General features: G+C 39.8%; 1 protein-coding gene across 1 annotated transcript in view; it reads right to left on the bottom strand.

Moving 5' to 3' along the window:
* THSD7B (thrombospondin type 1 domain containing 7B) overlaps positions 1-19,711 on the bottom strand; it is a 2,268,639-nt gene that overhangs the window by 929,864 nt on the left and 1,319,064 nt on the right. Inside the window, exon 11 of the mRNA XM_069225078.1 lies at positions 11,800-11,915. Within this exon, the coding sequence (XP_069081179.1) occupies positions 11,800-11,915 (116 nt within the window). The remainder of the gene's footprint in view (positions 1-11,799; positions 11,916-19,711) is intronic.

The following is a 19,711-nucleotide window of genomic DNA, read 5'->3' as shown; positions in this document are numbered from 1 at the left end:
CACTGATGGAGCCACGAGTGTGATCCCAGTATGAAGCTGAAGTGGGCACTCTCTCTAAGGATTGCAGAGCCCTGATAGAGCTTGGTACCTAGGCTATAAGTAACAGGCAGACACACTTGGTAAAGAAAATCCAAACCAAGGAAGGGTGTGAGCCAGGCAGCTGAGAGAGGTTGCAGAAAGCCACAAAGACCAAATGTGACCAAGATAACAGCCTGATTTACAGCTGAGCTCAGAGCAAGGATGCTCTGCAAGTGAAATGGGAAGCGTACCTGGACAGGAGCAGGAAACAAAGTACAAAAAAAGTCCCCTTCAGACCAAATAAACAGGACAAATCGTAATTATACAGTAGTTGGTCCCTGCGCCCACACAGAAGAGGGCAGGACAAAGAGGCATGACTGAGCACTAGCAAGCAAAGATTTGTAAATGACACTGAAACTAACAAATGAAATAACTGGAAGCCCACAGAAGTATGCTTAAAAGTATACAAGAGGTCGATCTAAAAAGGGCATATTAAAATGAGCTCATTGAGCAGAACAATGAAAGCCTACTTCGATGATTGGATTTGAAGCAGCAGCTGAATATGAACGCAAAGACATTAGAAAAGAAAACCAATGTGCAGGAGGCCCTTAAACTGGGCTCATTCCATAGAGAGGTGTGCCATGCTTGCAGGGACGTTTTTAGTGCACCCAGCTCGAAGAAGTTTGGGTGATGCCATTTAAGGGTCACTATAAAGCTATGATTTGCTTTTCCACAAGGCACACATTTAGTCTGAAAATCTCAGAGTTAGAGCATGAGCTGCAAGCAGCACTCAGAAGAACCACAGAGACATGTCTGTGACTTGGAGCTGTGCTGTCTGTAGTTCAAACGTTAACTCATAGAGTTAATTGCACAAATATTAACTCAGAGAGGTAATGCATGTGTAATTTAGAAAAAAAGCAAAGTCTAGAACCCCAATTCTGCTTCTTTTCAGTAAAGAAAGAGCATGTGATACGGTGCCTTGTATTGAGTTAATGGAAGAGATATGTGAAACTAGGCCTTGTAGTCATTTAGGGCGATCGACTGTCACAGACTGGAATTAAACAAAATAAGTCCTAAAAGATGGCACCACTTTGCAACTTGCACGGATCACTGGCTCAGCCTTCATTAAGGCAACTTCAGCCCCACAGCACAAACATGGATTCATTGAGGCAAGAAAAACAAAGATCATATGGTTGGCCATATATCACTTCTAATATCACGAGCCAGACAGCACAAAGCCGAGAAAGAGGATTAAAAAACTCACAAGCAAACCATAGCATGAGTTTGACTATGAATGAAAAAACATCCCATTAATATAGACAGTGCCATGGCAGTACATTTATTGAAACATTCATTTTTTCTGCAACATAGTATTTCCATCACACTTTTGCACTGGCAACTGGCATCTCATTTTGCAAAAACAAAAAACAAAAAAACATTGATTGAAACGCTCTTGAAATAAGTTGACCAACATATGATATTCACCAGTGACCAACAGTTGGCCAATGATATTATACTCTAAGTTTGCTCCTTTGTCATGTCTCAAATGAGACAGGTGCAGTAAGCTGAATTTACCCAACAAAAGGAACCCAAAAGGTCGAGGGAAAGGTCTACATCAACTGGTAGTTCCTGCACACTATCAATGTGTTAATTGTTTGTGATGCATTGCTATGCAACTTTGTTGCTGTCCGGCTCCATGGTTCATTATATGATGTATGATACTTCACTATAGCTGTCACTATGCACACAACATACTCATGGGACATCTATTTATGATAGACCAATGTCACACCCAACCTTACACAGCATCATAATTACCCTCAAAATGTAATTCCTGTCTGGGCTTTTTCAATGGATGCTGGTGACAGAACACATCAGAGCAAGGTATATATCTTCCACGGAGTGAAATTACAAATGAGTGTCTCTTAGAAATGTTCCAAACCATTCCAACAAGACGGAAAGTGTATCCTTAGGCTACCCTATCGAAAACCATTTGTATATCTATCACACATGAGGTGTGGGTGAAGGATCAGAAATTGCCTAACCACATCTCCAGCAAGAGCCTCTAAAAATGGCCTGATATCATACTTGCTGTACACCTCACCCTTCCGAGATAGGTTACAGCAGAACAAACCAGACTATGTTGAAAATGGTTTGCTATTTACATACGTATTTTACAAGTGGTATCTTTTTGACTGTGGATTCTTCGCACATTTAAAGACAGGGATTCGTACCAATCGGATGTCAAAACAGTCATAATCATAGACCCCTTGAATATTACCCTTCAATTAGATGGTGTGGCAAAAGAACCTAAGAAGGTTAAAGACCATTCATTTTAGTTTTGCTTCATTTATATATAAAAAAGACCAGTTTCTCGCAAAAGTAAAAACGTGTTTGGAACGTTTTAAGCCCCTTTGTGGTCTTCAAAATCAACAAGGTGCTATCTGTAAATAGTAATGTGTACATCATTTCCCCATCCAGCATAGAAGTGTCATGAGTTTTATCCAAGAGTTGTTCTACCGCATCAGTAAACGTGGTTAGAGCCGGGATGCACCGCTCTTGCATACTTTCTTGTTAACTGTAAACAGAATTTGTGGACTCCACACTAGTGCCCCATTTTCCATTTTAGTTATAATTACATTATTTTTGAAAATATACAGCAATACCCCTAAGAAGGTTGTACCACTTCTTCAATCCCATTAAAGTAATATCAAACTTGAAAACCCCCCCTTAGAACTGTATAACCACCTAATCCTGCAGTATCCCATATGAATCTTGCATAATTCATTATCTCAATCTAAATAATGAGAATCTTAAAGTTAATCCCATACAGTTAGAATTTTACAATCAGCCATCTGGAAAATATCTAATGGGAACCATTCCAAAATCTAAACCGTAAAATGGCACAATAATTGCTGTCTTCAATTATACTTTGGGGTTCTGATTATTCAGCTGGTGCAATTGTACGGGTTTTTTTTCTGAAACTGTGGTGTTGCCTCGATATGGATAGGAATGATCAGAAGGAAAGGGAATGGCATGATTCTTGGATATTGGATGCCGAGGTCTCTTTACACAGATAATATTTTGTCTTTGTGATATTAACCATTTATTACCACTTTATTACTACTAGGGAACAACCTTAGGCTTATATGAACAGCTTTCAATATCGATACTAACTGCAATATTGTGCAGATAAACCTCTTTTATACTCCAAGTCTGTTCATTATCCACTACATGGTGCTGAACAACAAATAGGAGCACTGATACCCTGGGCTCCTTTTGTTAATAACTGTAAATGTTATTAAGGAAATAATCACACATTCAATGGGATGAATCTACTCTCCATTATTATGCAATACAACTGTAATGCATTGAGACAATCAAAATGGCAATTGTTTTACCAGAGTAAAGTGAACTGAGCACAAGGCTACTTGGGTGAGCTACCTTATACTGAGTATCAGTTTCTACTGTGTCCTCTGTAACACTCTACCTTCTTAATTGCTATCATAATTGTTGGACATCTTCTAAATGTTGTCTTCAGAATGGGAGTGATAAAAAGCTTCAGCGGCAAGGATAGGCGATGTTGTCATTTCAGTGGTGGGGTGTGGGTGGCTAATTCTAATTGGTGGGTGTCGAAGGCAGATATGGTTCTGGTTTCTCTCCTGCATTGCTGTCATGCTTATGAGTCATCTGTCCACTTTTCCGGGCAGTCATGAATATTTGAGAATTGGTATACTTGCATATTATTTACATGATTTTTTAACTATGGTCAAATTAAAGTCAGTCAAAGACTGTTGATTTCAATGTTGTCTAACTTCTTTTATGACTATTATTGCTCGTATCAATATGAGCAAAACAGTATAATGTCCAGGAACATACAACCAGTGCTCAAACACAGTTGTGCTTAGTTACCATTATTCAGTAGTGCGCTGCTCTGTTTCATGGTAAATGTATGTTATTTACCAAACTAATGCTAATCTGTTTCAGAAATGTTTGGTTTTGTGTTTCCGTTATAAAATATAATTGAACAACACTGGATATTCAATTTCCATGTATTTATTTGCAGTACAAATAAATGAATACATTAAAATGTGAGCATAGTTTACAACCAATATTTGTAAATGCATTCTGTGCATACCCCCGCGTTTCATGAAGAGTAGGGTCGCATTAATAGAAATACTTGAAACAAGTCAAAATTAAACAGTCTTTCATCTTAAAATATTATGCACGATTTTCCTCCACTCAAGATATCCAATGCCTCAAACAATGCATTCTACTCATTCAGACTTGGATTTTCAGCACCTACCTGCATCTCAAGATCATCAAGCAAGAAATAGAAAACACCTGGCTCAATAACATGAACCTTGATTTCCTTGTGTCCCATTTTTCACTGAATGCCAAGTATCTTGGCTTCACCTTGGACACCAAACTCACTCTCAAGGAACATGCTGCCAAACAAAAATGAAGACTGTTTGGTACCAGCTCTCTCTTCCAAAGAGAGAAAAACATTTTCTTCCAGAAGGAGACGTTAGAACTGCTATTCAAGCCCTCATACTCCTGCAACCAGATGGTTGTAAAGTCCTGCTTTCTAGCCTCTTATGCTCGAAAGAAGTCTCCGTTGAAGGCACCCTACACATTGCACCATGTTTCATCGAGGGCCCAGAAATTGGAATCACATTAACCCTATCCTGATGGATCTCAATTGCCTCTCCCTGCCTGTCCACATCATTTTCACAAATAGCTGCACAAAGTCATTTATGAATAATACCCCCCCTTTTCTTTTCAGGCCAACTCACCATCAGGCATTTTTCAGTCCATACTTAGTCAAGACACAAAATCGGACCAGAAACTAAAAAGTATAAAAAATTAAAAACAGGCTTCAGGCTTTTTTTTCTGAGCACTTGGATCAGGAAAAACATACCTGCATCCATCAGGATTGACCAACGCTGCTCCAATTTAGGAAAGTGTGGATATATTGAGCCAGACACAAGCAATGTATAGTCAAATCTGGACAGCTAAGCAGATCAACTTACAGGAAAACATTGACACAACCAGTACCATATGGCTCCTTTTTAGAGCTTATTTTACTACTCGAATATTAATTAAGCTCATTCATTTGATCTTCAGTAATTAGCACATTAGCTGTAGCACTACCCCTATTTATGAGGTAATATCACAATTTTAAATCTCGGTGCTACACAGGAAAGTGACAAGGCCGTTTAGTTTGTTCTGATTTTCACCAATAGCGTGTCTCAGGCCCCGTCTTGGGAATCAGGGTTCTCAAAACAGTGCCCAAACTCGTTCAACTACATGACTAAGACCAGCAGTTCTTCTTTAAATGAAACTGATTTTCTGTTGTCAATCTTCCATACAATCCTTTTCTAGATGGAACAGGTGCATGTTCTTCATTTGTTATCGTGCTACCCTTTTTACAGGACCTCAGTTATTTTTTACTGTTTTAGAAGCAACAAGCAAGAATTGAAATGTCACTCCTGTACAGCAGTAGCATTGTGATGCTTTCAAAGCATGATCTGGACACTGTGGACCTGATTATGACTTCCTCGTATTATTCCCACCCAATTTTATAAACTCCTGTTTATGCATGTGTCAATATGCATAAACAGGAGTTTGAAGGTATTTAACACATTTGATAATTATCGGATGCAGTAAATAACTAAACATTTAAAATTAACAGGAGAAAATATTTGGTATTTATTGTATCATACAGATTTTAATGCGTTAAGCACCAACATCTGTGTGTTATTCCCCCTGAACTTGCAATAGGTGTTATTTACCTCACCCTATACATACCATACCCTGAGGTATCATTATTTGTCAGGGGTGGTAAATAATGCCCTAACTTGTAATCAGGCCCTGTATTGGATTACAGGAGTTAACCATATTCCTGCTCGATTACAGTAGCCCATTAGTAATTTACAGCATGCATGCTGCATGCAATTTGTAGACCAGCTATAAAATGACACACCTCTGCACATTATTCTCTGCTTCTGGCCCACAATTACTGCACACAGCTAATGAATGAGCTAGCAGTAGGCAATTTAAATGAGGCTGTTAGTTGCAAGCTGTTTATCCATATAGCTAGTGAGATGACCAATGACTTGCAGGAATACATTCTCGATTTAGAATGTTATTATTATTAAAGATAACTGGCCTTGGCTTGGAACCTTCATAAACAAGTATTCTTAGCATTCACCTTCTTCACAGGAGTACTAAACCAGGGTCAACTAAATACTGATTTTGTGCATCATAAATGATTATTATCTTAATAATGCTAATTTACATCTGTGTTCAACAGTAGCATTATATCTCCAGGAATTACATACATTTTCATCTATTTGCTCTTTGGGAAGAGCTAATAAAGTTTGTTTTACTTTTTGATGACAGTTGTCTGACCCCAACCCTTCATTATTGTTTTTTACTGAGAAGAGTGCATACCTCCTCACCACAGCAGTGTTATTATTCTGCTACAGAACAGAACAACAGAACTTTCAATAGGATCTCCACTATATCTGTTGTTGTTTATAACACTTGGATATTTTGTCATAGCCTACTTTGTAATTCAATTGGATGGGCTGCTCCTCCTTCTGATAGTTATATTTTTAATACATGTTTGGATATTGTGCACATAACAGATTAACTTGGGCCAAGGCAAAGGATGAATAAAGAGTAGAACTTGCAAAGGGAAGTGTAACCCATAACCAACTTGCAATTAACTAATCTGCAGAATTTCAAAATAGTTTCTGCTGTATCAGTATAGGAAGTTTATTCAATTATCTAGGACACAATTCCGAAATCCTCTAATTAACATAAGAATTGCATTTTGGCATGGCCCGAGTTAGGATGACTATGTTGGAGGACAGATGATTGTGGTCTGGTACGAACTGAATGAGGTTTTTTTAAAAAGAAAGGTTGATCTCAACCCATGTTGTTGCTTGAAAACCAAAGAGAACTATTAAAAAAATGTCAGCTGTTGGCAAGACATCAAAATGACAGTCTCCTAATATCAGATGTGCTAGAAGTTGCCAAATTCTCTTTGTGTATGCACAATAAGTGACTTGCCTCTGTTGACAGTCTCATTTAATCTAGGGATGGGCAGGCCATTTTGGGCAAATAGATGGGATGAATTCTTTTAGACTTCAGGGGAAAGAATTCATCGGAAAACAAATAATTATTTTAAAGCATGAAGAGCGTGAAGGCGTTGCAGGGCTCTGAAAGAAAAAAAATAAAGAACTGCTAGAGTTAAGCAGGCGTACTTAAGTAAATGGATCACCGAAGAACATCATGACAGAATGCAAAGTGGATTTGCATAAGTTTACAGTTTGGCTCCAACTTACAAATCAAATCTGAGCAAACACATTCTAAGCGATTACTGAACTAATGAACAGCTTTGCAGGCATCCCATTTCAGTATAACATGGCAAGGCACTTTGGCCTACCGGGGTAAATGGTTTGTCTTAATTTACAAATTAGGTCACTGCCATTGTGCTTTCAATTCAGCTGACTTCTATTTGGTTCTTTGAGGCTTAGGGCTCTGATTCAGAAAGAAAATCTTCTTAGGACTTACATCAAAACAGAGTTTCCTAAGCTTTTGTAAATTACATCATATTCTTGAATGTAAAAACCTGTGTTAATGAATGAATGAATCTTGTCTGACATAGATACATCTTGATCATGTAAGCACACACATTTCTTAGTAGGTTTCACTACTTGTCACCCTAATTTGTCAAGAAAGTGAGTAGGGGAATTCTACAAAATGTTCTGACCCAGTCAAGTGTGATGTTTTAAATAATACTGTTAGACCTGAAAGATTTAGGGTGGTCATCCCCCAACTTTTGGCCTGCCTTCTTCCATTTTTCTGACCCGGTTTCTGTTGGTTTTAGGACTCTGTGCACTTCACCACTGCTGACTAGTGCTAAAGTGCATGTGCTCTATCCCTTAATTTACCTGTAAGTCCCTAGTAAAGTGCACTTGATGTGCCCAGGGCCTGTCTTTAAATGCTACTAGTGGGCCTGCAGCACTGATTGTGCCACCCACATAAGTAGCCCCTTAACCATGTCTCAGGCCTGCCATTGCATGGTATGTGTGTGCATTTTCAGTGCCACTTTCACTTTGCATTTAAAACTACTTGCCAAGCCTTAAAGCTCCATTTTTTCTACATATAAGTCACCCCTAAGGTAGGCACTTGGTAACCCATATGGCAGTGTGTTATGTAAGTAAGGGGTCAGCATGCACATATGTGTTCTTACATGTCCTAAAAGTGAAGAACTCACAAATTCCATGCCTCCTCTTCTCATAGTCCAGCATTAGAAATGCCCTTATACACTTTTAAGTGGCAGATTCTGATTTGAAAGGAGTAGCACTGTCATGTTTAGTACGACCAGAATGATAGTAGCAAATTCTGCTTATTGGTGAAGTTGGATTTAATATTAAAATTTTAGAAACACCACTTTTGGAAAGTGGGCATTTCACTGCCTTCTGTACCTTACAGCCTGTCTTCAATCCATGTCTAGGCTGTGCTGGTTGACAGCTCCCCTTGTGCATTCCACCCAGGCAGCCATAAACACAGGACTATCAGCCACATCTGCATTTGTCTGCATACTGAATTAGTCTTCCTGTGCAGGAAGGGTGGAAGGGCTCTCACGTACACTTCAAAGGCCAGTGGCCTGACCTCACAAGAAGGACTGATAACCCCTCACAGGTATCCTGGCAGACAGGGCTGGGTTGAAAGGGGACCATGTGCACTACAAAACCACTCTTTGAAGTTTCCCCTACTTCAAAGGTATTTTTGGGAGTATATACTGGATATTTGATCCCACCAAATCAGACACTTCTGGATCTACAACTGGGGTCTGTCAGAGGGACTGCCTGGCTGCCCAAAGGATTCATCTGGACTGCTTTGCTGGAAGGAATGCTGCCCCACTTGCTACCCTGCTGCCTTTTGGCCCCTGACCCTGTTGGAAGGACTGTGTCTTAACTACAAGTGCTCTCAAGGATTTGGATTGAGCTTGCCTCCTGTTTTGAAGTCTCAGGGCCACAATACCTTCACCAAAGAGAAGGAAATTCCTATACATTGGAAAATCGACACAACTCCTGCAAAAACTGATGCAGCGTCTGTCTCGTGGTTGAAAAACCACTACATCACCAACCGATCAATGTGGCACCTACTCCTTCTTTCCAGAGCATCAAGGATTTTCAACGCATCGCCCTGAGGCATCAAACTATCCCTACATCACCTTGCTGTGTGAATGTAAATGATGCATCGTCTGTTTTGTGCTGGAAAATCTGACGCATCGCCCTATTTTTCACCGCATCTCTTCCTCATTTTTGTGCGCATCCCAAGTACTCTGTATTACAAGGATACAATCACTGATTCTTAAGGAGTGAGACTCATTTAAACCTTTAAAAAGTAATATCTTGACTTGTGCAGATTGAATTTTGTCGTTTTGGTCTTATTTGATTCACTTAAATATTATCTATTTTTCTAAACTGGTGTAGAGTACTTTAGTGGTGTTTTCACTGTCTTCGTGTATGATTTCTTGCACAAATACTTTACACATTACCTTCTTAGTTAAGCCTACCTGCTCTTTGCCAACCTACCAGAAGGTGAGCACAGGATAATTTAGGTTGTGTGGTGACTTACCCTGACTAGGATTGTGGTCCCTGCTTGGACAAGGTTGTATACCTCTGCCAACTAGAGACCCAATTTCTAACAAATACATTAAAGATTGTTTCCTACAGTTAACTGTAAACTTATGTTACAAGTACAAGGTACAGAAGAAGACAGTGTGCAAAGGAGAAGCACTTCAATTTTCACAGGAGGAAGAAATTATGTTGCAGAAAAATATATTAAGTGACAGAAGATAAGGTGTTTAAATTTCTAAAAATGTTGAATTTCCACATCTTATTATGGTGTATGTTTACATGAAACACACAAACTTGAAGCTATAAAAATAAATTACACAGATAATTCCATAAGCTAAGTTCAGTTATTTGAGATAGTTTTGGGTTAAAGCTATTTAAGAATGTAAGTTTAATGAAAACCCTCAAAATGGGTAACGTAAGCACAGACATAAAAAGAGGTAAAAGTTCACATATTTCCATGACTCATGCCCTAGGAGTCCCAAAACTACCTTTCATGAATATAAACCTCAATATGTAGAAGTAAACACAAAGCAATCTATTTATGTTCATCAATATGTATTTTTCACAATGATAGGACTGTGAACACTAGGGGCATGATTTAGATATTGATGGACAAGTAACTCCGCCACAACAGTAATGGATATCCCGTCTGAAAAAAAACTATATCCCACTATATACTATGGGATTTCGATTTTGGCAACAAGATATCCAACACCGTTGTGATCGAGTAACTCGTCCGCCAATATCTAAATCAGGCCCTACATCTAACAGACAAACTTTTGAAATATGAAATTAGAACTGTGCTGCTGAATTAGCTTTTAATATATGACTTATTGGGTCAAATTATGAATAAGCCCAACATGCATAGTGATTGCCTACACATAGACACCCATTACACATGTGTCAGTTTTATTGGTTTGGAATTTTTCCCATGGAAATACCAATACTGCAGAGTTTGATATTTCCTGTTTGCAAAATTCTTATATTATTCAGAGCTGTCATACTTGGAATAAGAAATAACCTTCGCAGTAGGTGTTTGTGTAATGATTTGTGCGAGTATTTACCATGTTGTGGTGACTTTTCCCAGAACAATTTTGCCTTTGTATTCTAGGCATAAAGTGCCAGATGTAATTACCTATTTTCTGCTCGCAAATAGCATGATTTGTAGAATCAGGCGGTTTGCAAACTGAAAATAGCATTTTATTATGTACCAATTCTATTTTGCAATTTGGTAATCTATTTACCGAATCGCAAAATAGTTCTGCGAGTCGCTATTTGGAAGAGTTGTGCAAAGGGCTTCCCTTCCAAATAGCGAGTCACAATGGCATGTATGACTCTTTTACGATCATGAATGTGGTTGCAAAACAATCGCAGTTACCACCAACTTCAAGTTGGTGGAAACCCATTTCCAAATGGGAAGGGGTCCCTGAGGAATCCCTTCCCCTTTGTGAATGGGGGTGCCAACATTTTTTCAGAGCACGGACCACTGCTTACTCTGAAAAAATGAAAATAAATTAGCATTTTTTATTTGTAATGCATCCCATTTTCCTTTAAGGAAAATGAGCTGCAGTACAAAATAAAAGCTTTATTTAAAAAGCAGTCACAGACATGGTGGTCTGGTGTCCCCAGCAGGCCACCATCCCTATGAGTGTGGCCATTCCCAATGGGGTTGCACATTGCTACATACCTCCTGAAAACTGATGTGATAGGTCATTTGCAACCCCACTGTGAAACGCTAAATGTGCCTGAGACACAGTTGTACACTTAATTTTGTGAGTCTCTTATTGAGATGTGCAACAAATTGTAATTAGAGACTCACAAATTGAAATGTCCGTACATCTGGCCAAATGTGTCAAGAAAAAACGAAATCTCTATTAGATTGAACCTCTTGCTTCAAAGTTAATGCATGCATGGAAAGTTAGTGAAACATAAGAATGTGAAATATGAGTGCAGTTTTACACATTTTCTGCACCACTTTGCTTTGATTGTAAATAAACTGTAAAATGGCTGCATTCCTAGTGACATCTTAATATAGACGCAAGTCAAATTACTTTAAAGTAATTTTACTTTACTGGCATTTAGTTTGACAAAGTCTCAACTAACTTTAAAATAATTTTACCTTTTTGACAAGTAGTTGGGCAAGATGTCCATTCACTGAAAAGTGTAACAACACAATCTTTTTTACAGGGAAGTAGACATGGGCGGACAGTTTCAGGCCTCAGGGAATCTGGACACCTATATAAAAAGACAAATAAGAAACCCGAAATTAATTATTACATAGGAAACATTCACAATTGCTTATGTAATTGTAGCAGAATGCAACTCCCTTCCTTAAAGTTCAAGTGAGTTTGATTTAAAAGACTTTAATTAAAATTAGATTTAATCAAACAAATGGGCAATACCAGGAGAAGGAGCCTGAACAATCTATCGTTGCACGACAGAGCACTGAAATACAATAGACACCATTTATCATAAACATGATTAATTGGTTGAGTTTTATAGGACAAATTTGTTGTCACCGTAAAAAAAGATGTCTAACTGTTATAACTGAGAAACGTTTCATAGCATGAAGCTATTCTCCATACAACACGCAAAATCGTGTAATTAGGGTAGCAATCAAATGCAGTTTCAAGTACTAACACCTTACAGAATAAGACGTCTTCATTTGAGTTCCGATATCTGACTATACAATTTTCCAAGTGAATAGCCTACTGTTTACATACACTTGAAATGACAGTAATTGCAGAAAATACCCATCACTGTGGAAAGGCGAATTTACTCCTCAATACCCTTTGTCTCAATCTGCACAGCTATTCATTCACAGCCAGCAAAAGCCAAACAGACTTTTTATTGAAGTGCTATTGTCAAAAGTAGTTTTCTTAGAAATTAACGTTACATCAAACTCTTGCAGAGTGGATTCGCGTCCAAGAATACATTCACCTCATTCGTGATTCATTCCACTCCGTCTACTTGTGCCACTGTAAAGGCAGTCTTATCGAACATAACTGTGAAGAATCCCATCTGCTCCTGAGTTTCACCTGATATTTTAGTTTGACCCCTTTCTTATTTTATTTTACTATGCTCGGGTCTGAGACCAGCTCGACAGGGCCAGCCCATATACTTGTTTTAAAAGGAATACACTTCTTCTGAATTGTTTGCCCTCTTTTTTGTTAACTGTTTGGTAAATGCACAAAATAGATCATAACTTTCCATTGATTGTCGAAGTAATAGATGGAAAATCTGAGGACGAATCTGTATTATCACTTAAGCTGAAATAAATTAATTTATGTAACGAATGACTTCTACTGATTTTAACATAATATTAGCACTCCCCCTTCCTTCTTCTCTGGCAGAAGAGTTCCGATCACTAGTCTAAAACAAGCCAAAGTACAGATGAATTTATACTTTCCCTATATGTTCTCTAATCTTCACATCGCGTCATTTCGATAGTGATAGCAATATTCAGGGTGGCAAACACGTTTCAATTTCGCTAGCCATTGTGAGAAGTTGGGAGGTAGTCAGCCTCGAATATAATGTGATGAATGATTGAGCTATATTCAGGGCTGTAGATATCATTTTAGTAGCTGTTTGTATCACTGTATCTATATCAAGTGTATAAGTCGTGAAGTGTAAGGTGCTACCAGGCTGCCAGTGTAAGCAGTGAAGTGTAAGGTGCTACCAGGCTGCCACTACAATGAGTCAGTGCAATGTGAATCAGGTGCAGCTCTCAATGTTCAAGCTGGGATTGCTGTATGTTTATTCATGTTATAAGGTTAACGTGTGCATATTGTTTCCCGGTAGTCTAGCATTGCCTCATGTGTTTTTTCTACTCATGAACTGCTGACAGGAGCTTTTTGCCAAACAAGGCATTGTACATTTTCGTAGTTTGTTATAATTTTGAAGACTTACTGTTCAGCTTCCTTTACACCTCAATGCCTCAGGTCATGGAGAATATGTCCTTTCATTACCTCTCTAGTGTAAAGGATGTGACCTATGTGGACTAGCAGGAGAGTCAGGTAAACCACTGATGCTTTTACATATAGCTTTCCAGCTATTTGCCCCATCCCAGGGCAGCAGGGTAAGTGATTTTGTTACGAACTCAGGGCATCTACCAGCAGACGGTTTTTGTCGAATTGCCCAGGGGAGTGGACAGAATGCTAGACATTGGGGGCGTACGACCGCTGGGGGGAGAGTGGGAATGTGCTCCACTGGAATAGAACGTGACTACCCCAGTCCTAACAATGTTTCTTCTAATGAGAGGAGCATTTGTGAATTATCTCCAAGCTGCCCCCTCAGGAGAGAAACATCCACAAGACAGCAGTGTTTCTGTCATCTAGCTGTGCCTCATCTAAGGTGTGGATGTATTATTAGCTTTAGATTCTTGTATTCTATTAAGAGATAGTTAGATTTTGTTTGAGACACTTCTTGACTTGATGAGATATGTGAGCTTTCTCATGTGTCACTAACTCAGCCCAGTGGATCTTTGGGTCTAATAGCAACTATCAGAGAACTCCGGTATTGTGTTGGATTTTGAGGACTCTACTGTCACTGTGACCGTTGTTAACCTCTTCAACAGAGCTAAAGAACTCATTGGCTGCTTGGGGGGTTCCAATGTTTTGTACACTATCAACTTGACCGTGGATCCGTGGATACTGGTGAATTGTCTTCCTAAACATATCAAGTATACTCTACACACGTCCAGGCCACTATTAAATCAATGTGATGAACCCTCACGCTATCTTACTGAGAATACTTAACAGGGCCCTGTATGGTGTGGGGCACTTTAGTGTTTCCTACTAAGATAATAATGTTACCCCAAATGTAGCTTGAATCCTTAGGAAGCAGGGCTATACTGACTATCAATGTAGGCAAGTGGCAGACAATATGTAAATTATTTTGTCTGGGTCATCAAATTGGTAATGGAGAGATATAGCCAATCTCACTTAAGGTACACTCAAGATACACTGCATGCGTTCTAGAGTTTGTACGTACAGCGTGTCCCGCTGCCAGGCTATGCACCCTCATGCCCATGAAAAACTGTATTTGGATTAGAGGCAAGTCACAGGCCAAATCATAAGCAAATTATTCATGTATCCTTTTAGACATTGAACATACCCCCAATGCTGATACCTTTTAAAAAAAAAAAAAATTAAAAATGTGAACATTTAATTAAATTTGATAATTCATGAACTTTGAAAACTCACAAAAAAACAAAGCATGCAACAAAACATTCCCTGTTTCTGATTACAAAATGGCACCTGAATATTCATAAATAATAAAAAAAAAACATATTTTTGTACAAACTATGACCCATATTTATGCGTTTTTCCGCAAACCTGCGCAAACACAGTTTTGTGGCAAAAAATATAGTGCTGGCTTGTGTCATTCCAAAGCACCAGCGGGGCACCAAATTAATGGAATCCCGCAAGCTAACGCTAACGTTGGGCTAGCATGAGGAAAAATGAGGTTAGCCGGGTGGGGGTGGCGGTACATGGGAAGGGGTTTTACCTTAAAAAATTATGGTAGGCTGGCTAGAGGCAAAAAATGCTGTTAACCAGCCTAGCATCACTTCCTGATGCAAAACCATCCATACCACATGACTCATGTCTTCTAAAAGACAGGAGTCATTCGTAGCACCCCAATGGCCAGCCAAGGGGACCAGTGTCCCCTGGGCATGGCCATTGCACCCAGTGCCATGAAGGGGGAGGCATTTCAGGGCCCACAGTGGCACTTATAACATAAAAAAAAGTACTTACCTATACTTACCCTACTTACCTGGGATGGGGTCCCACATCCTCTGGTGTGGGTGGGGGTGTTGCTGGGGCTTGGGATTGGCACCTGGGGCCCATTCCATTGTGTTTGACCATGGAATTAGGTCCACAGGTCCCCTAACGCCTGCTCTGACCCAGACTTTAAATAATGGGGCTAAGAAGGCAACACGGGAAAGCTCACCCGGCCCGGACACGGAAAGGATTGACAGATTGATAGCTCTTTCTCGATTCTGTGGGTGGTGGTGCATGGCCGTTCTTAGTTGGTGGAGCGATTTGTCTGGTTAATTCCGATAACGAACGAGACTCCTCCATGCTAACTAGTTACGCGAACCCCAGCAACAACAGATCAATTAATTCTACTATTTGGATTTGGACAGTGATACTGTAATTGGGGATTATGTTGGAAATAATCCTATTAATTTTCAGAAATATATGACAAAACATTGCCTATGTATACTGACTCATGAGTACTATTATGTTTCATGTTATAATGAGTGCCTCTTGTACTTTATATTTGCAATAGTGCTTTTAGCATCTATCAAGACCTTTTGGGTGTGGTCTTTCAAGAGTGCACCATTTCGAGATTCGACATTCTTCGTTGATATTCACCTCGCTACCCAGAGCGCCTAGTTTTCTCCCAGTACAATACACCCACACGTAGTTAGAGTCTAAGAAGTCTTAGCACCATTATTTAGGCCCGCTTCCCATCCGTGCACCTTTTTTGCACAGGAGAATAAATAAGGCGTTAGGAGTTTAGGCCCATATTTATACTTTTTTAGCACTGCATATGCGTCATTTTTTGATGCAAAAGCGGCACAAACTTACAAAATACAATTATATTTTGCCAGTTTGCACCGTTTTTTTGCATAAAAAAATTCTGCAAATGCGGCATTAAAAAAGTATAAATACGGGCCTTTGACTCTTTTTTGGGACGGAAACACCTACCTTGCATCTCATTGATGCAAGGTGGTTTCACACATCCAAAAAATGATGTTAACTCCTATATTTTAACACTACACAGGTTTAGCTTCAAAATACAAATATGGAGTTAAGTTTGCACTGAATTTGCACTAAAATGACGCAAATTCAACGCAGAGTATTAATATGCCCCTATATACTTGCCACTGTGTTCATATTAATCACCCTGTGGTGCTTACATCCAATTATTACGATGTCTCTTCTCTCTGAGTTTTTTCCTAGCAACAGAATTTGTAAATTTGGCCCAATTCACGAATACTAACATGGAGAAAAGTCTTTCATCAGACGAGAATGCTGCATGAAATATTGAAACATGATTAATGAAATGAAGACGTTTTCAAGCTCACAAGTTTAATGACCATGTCCTTCTTCCAATCTAACCCGATTGGCCAACCTCTTCTGTGATGTGCCACAAGGTCTGTTTATAACCACCCGGGGGGGTTCCTTCTCCCAATGCATCCAGCCTTCAGCTTAGTGCCCTGGGTAGGCAAACAGACCTGACCCCTCTCCAAGTCCTGTGCCCAACTTGTAATTGGTAGCTATCAATCACTGCTCACAACTAATCACCAACAGGAAGCCAATTGCTTGTTCATGCCTTTCAATCATGCACAGTGGAGCTTGGCTTGGGCCTGCACCTCATCCCTGCAACCTATCCTCCTTTATGAAGGTATTTGTCTCTGTACTTTTTTTTATTTTTTGCTGTGGGTTCCTAGAGCCTTATTTACGTTCACAAACCCTGCAGGACAAAAGATCAAAAAGTGTTCTTTGGTTTGATGGACCCAATTTATTATGCCACAAAACTGAGAGGGGGACCAGCAAAGGCCAACAGGACTAAAATGCCTCCCTCACTTGAAACATCTTTCCAGAAACTCTCATGAATACCAGGCCCTCCTACTCCTAAAGAAACGCACTCTAGACTCTGCGGACCTTGCTAACTACCGGCTCATCACCCACCTACCATTAACTGGCAATATCATTGATAAGGTAGTCTATGTGTACTTCAAGATCGCATCAATGTTAAGCACCTCCTGCACGATGACCAGCCTGGCTTCAGATCACGCTGCAGCACAGAGAGCTTTACCTTACACATAATATATGATGCCCTCTTGACCACAGATGAAGACTCCTGTCTCCTTATAATGCCTGACCTCTTAGCTACCTTCGACAAAGTCAAACATGCCACCTTTATAAACACCCTGGAGTCTCGAATGGGATTCTCGAGTAATGTTCTTCACTGGATCGCTTCCTAACTTACCAACTGACATCACTTTGTTCACATGGGTACCGCTTGATTAAAAAAAGATCCCTATCACATCGTGAGTCCCCCATGGTTCCATACCCTCTCCTGTCATCGGGAAAATTTAGATAAAGCTATTCAATGCTCTATTGACAGATAGCAGCATCAAGATTCACTAATATGCTGATGATACAAACCTCTACTAAAAAGTCACCTCTGTTTCAGACATTTCAAATAATAATCACAATCCTTCTCAAGGTAAACCTCAAAAGACACTAAATAAACCTGTGCTAACCCTCTATTAACTTGGCACAAATCAGTCAGGCTTAACTTAAAGACAAAGTGCAAACTATTTCTGGCATACTTAAACAATAATAAAGTGAAAACGCAACAGAAGAAAAAATCAAACCAACAAAGAATATTATTGTCAATAAAGTGATACCAACATTTCAAAAATCTAACGAGTAGATCTCAAGAAATACATTTTTAAATTGTAATTAAAAAAGCTTCAAAAAGTTCAAAGCGTCAACTGTGGTTATCTGGTCACACAAAATGGGTCAAAGTCACAAGTCAATGCCTACTGCGATGGAACACAGGTCGGATACAGTGCAAGACAGTGCAAGACAGCAGGCTGGATCTGAAGGTGAGGTCATTGAAGATGGTGAGCCGCTGGACAAAGTATAGGTGAAGCTATCAGCGAAGGCGGTCAAAACTTATAAGCACGAAAAGTCAAGATCTCAAGCTGAGATGGTCATAGTTGTCATCGATGACATGGTGCTCAACATTGGCCTAGCGAAGATTTCTACCTTTAGACTTAGAAGTTTATGTAGCGGTTGGATTTCCTCAGTGGGGAAGGGTTGCAAGAAAAGAGGACTCCATGAAGCTGGATACCTGCATCGAGAGGTCTCACTGAACTGGATTTGCTGCTGCGGAGATGAATGTAGAGAGAGCTGTGAAGCACTCAGGCCCACTGCTGAGTCATCTTCAATGACCAACTTGCAGGTAGGTCCTAGTCTTTTGTTGTTTCCTCAGACAGAAATCATTGAAAATATTTGAAAGTCCCAGGCTTTAAGGTGCAGCAGGAGGAATACACTTAAACACCAATCCACATGGGAAGCTCCGCTTCAGCGTATTATCAAACCAACAAACAGCTTTGCAATGGAAACTCTGACACACAAATATATATATATATATATATATATATATATATATATATATATATATATATATATTACACAGTGCAGAGCTATTTCTCGTGTTTGACTTTTTAGTACTGCGGGATGAGTACAGGTCCCATAGTACTGAGAGGTCTACTTGGTTAGGAACAACACAGAGTGATATTTTGGGGCTGCCGTAAGAGGCCTTGTAGTATTAGGGGGATGAGTAGGAATACAATGATCCCCTAACTCATGATAAACATTGATGAAAAAATGTTGATGTTACTTATACTGTGTACACCGATGGGACCCAACACAGCCCCACTGTGAGGCTCTGAGAAACTTACATGGTCCCTTGGTACCAAGGGGGTGACGCTTGACCTTCGTAACCACAGGACTACCACAGTATGCAAATAATTAAATAAATAACTAAAGAGATTAGTGTGGATGTTGGGGATTGGTGTCTGTGGGCGATGGAAACAGGGCCTGGCCAGAGATCAAACCTTACATCTAACCCCCCACTGTGCAATGTTGGCCACATAGAGCAGGAGGTGGAATGAAGAACGTGGCCAGAGGCCAGGCCTTGTGACTTACCATCTGCTGTACAGTGCCAAAGGTCATTTGCAGCAGTGGATTGGCTGCCCACAGGGGAATAGGTCATAAAGAGCATGTGGTTGGGCTCACAGCCTTGGGGTTGCCTAACCGTGTGGGCTGACCACATGCATCAGGGTCTGAGTGCAGGCATGGTCCAAACTTTGAACAGCATATGGATGCGTGTAGTAGGGTGCTGCACCCTTCCTTGCTCTCTCTTTACCATGTGCATACTCCTACCCCTTCCACCATGTCATCCAACATCAGATTGTGAGCCTGTCTCCCTTCTCCATGTGC

This window comes from Pleurodeles waltl, chromosome 3_1 (assembly GCF_031143425.1).
Source record: "Pleurodeles waltl isolate 20211129_DDA chromosome 3_1, aPleWal1.hap1.20221129, whole genome shotgun sequence".
NCBI lineage: Eukaryota > Metazoa > Chordata > Amphibia > Caudata > Salamandridae > Pleurodeles > Pleurodeles waltl.
This window is presented reverse-complemented; position numbering and strand designations above follow the sequence as displayed.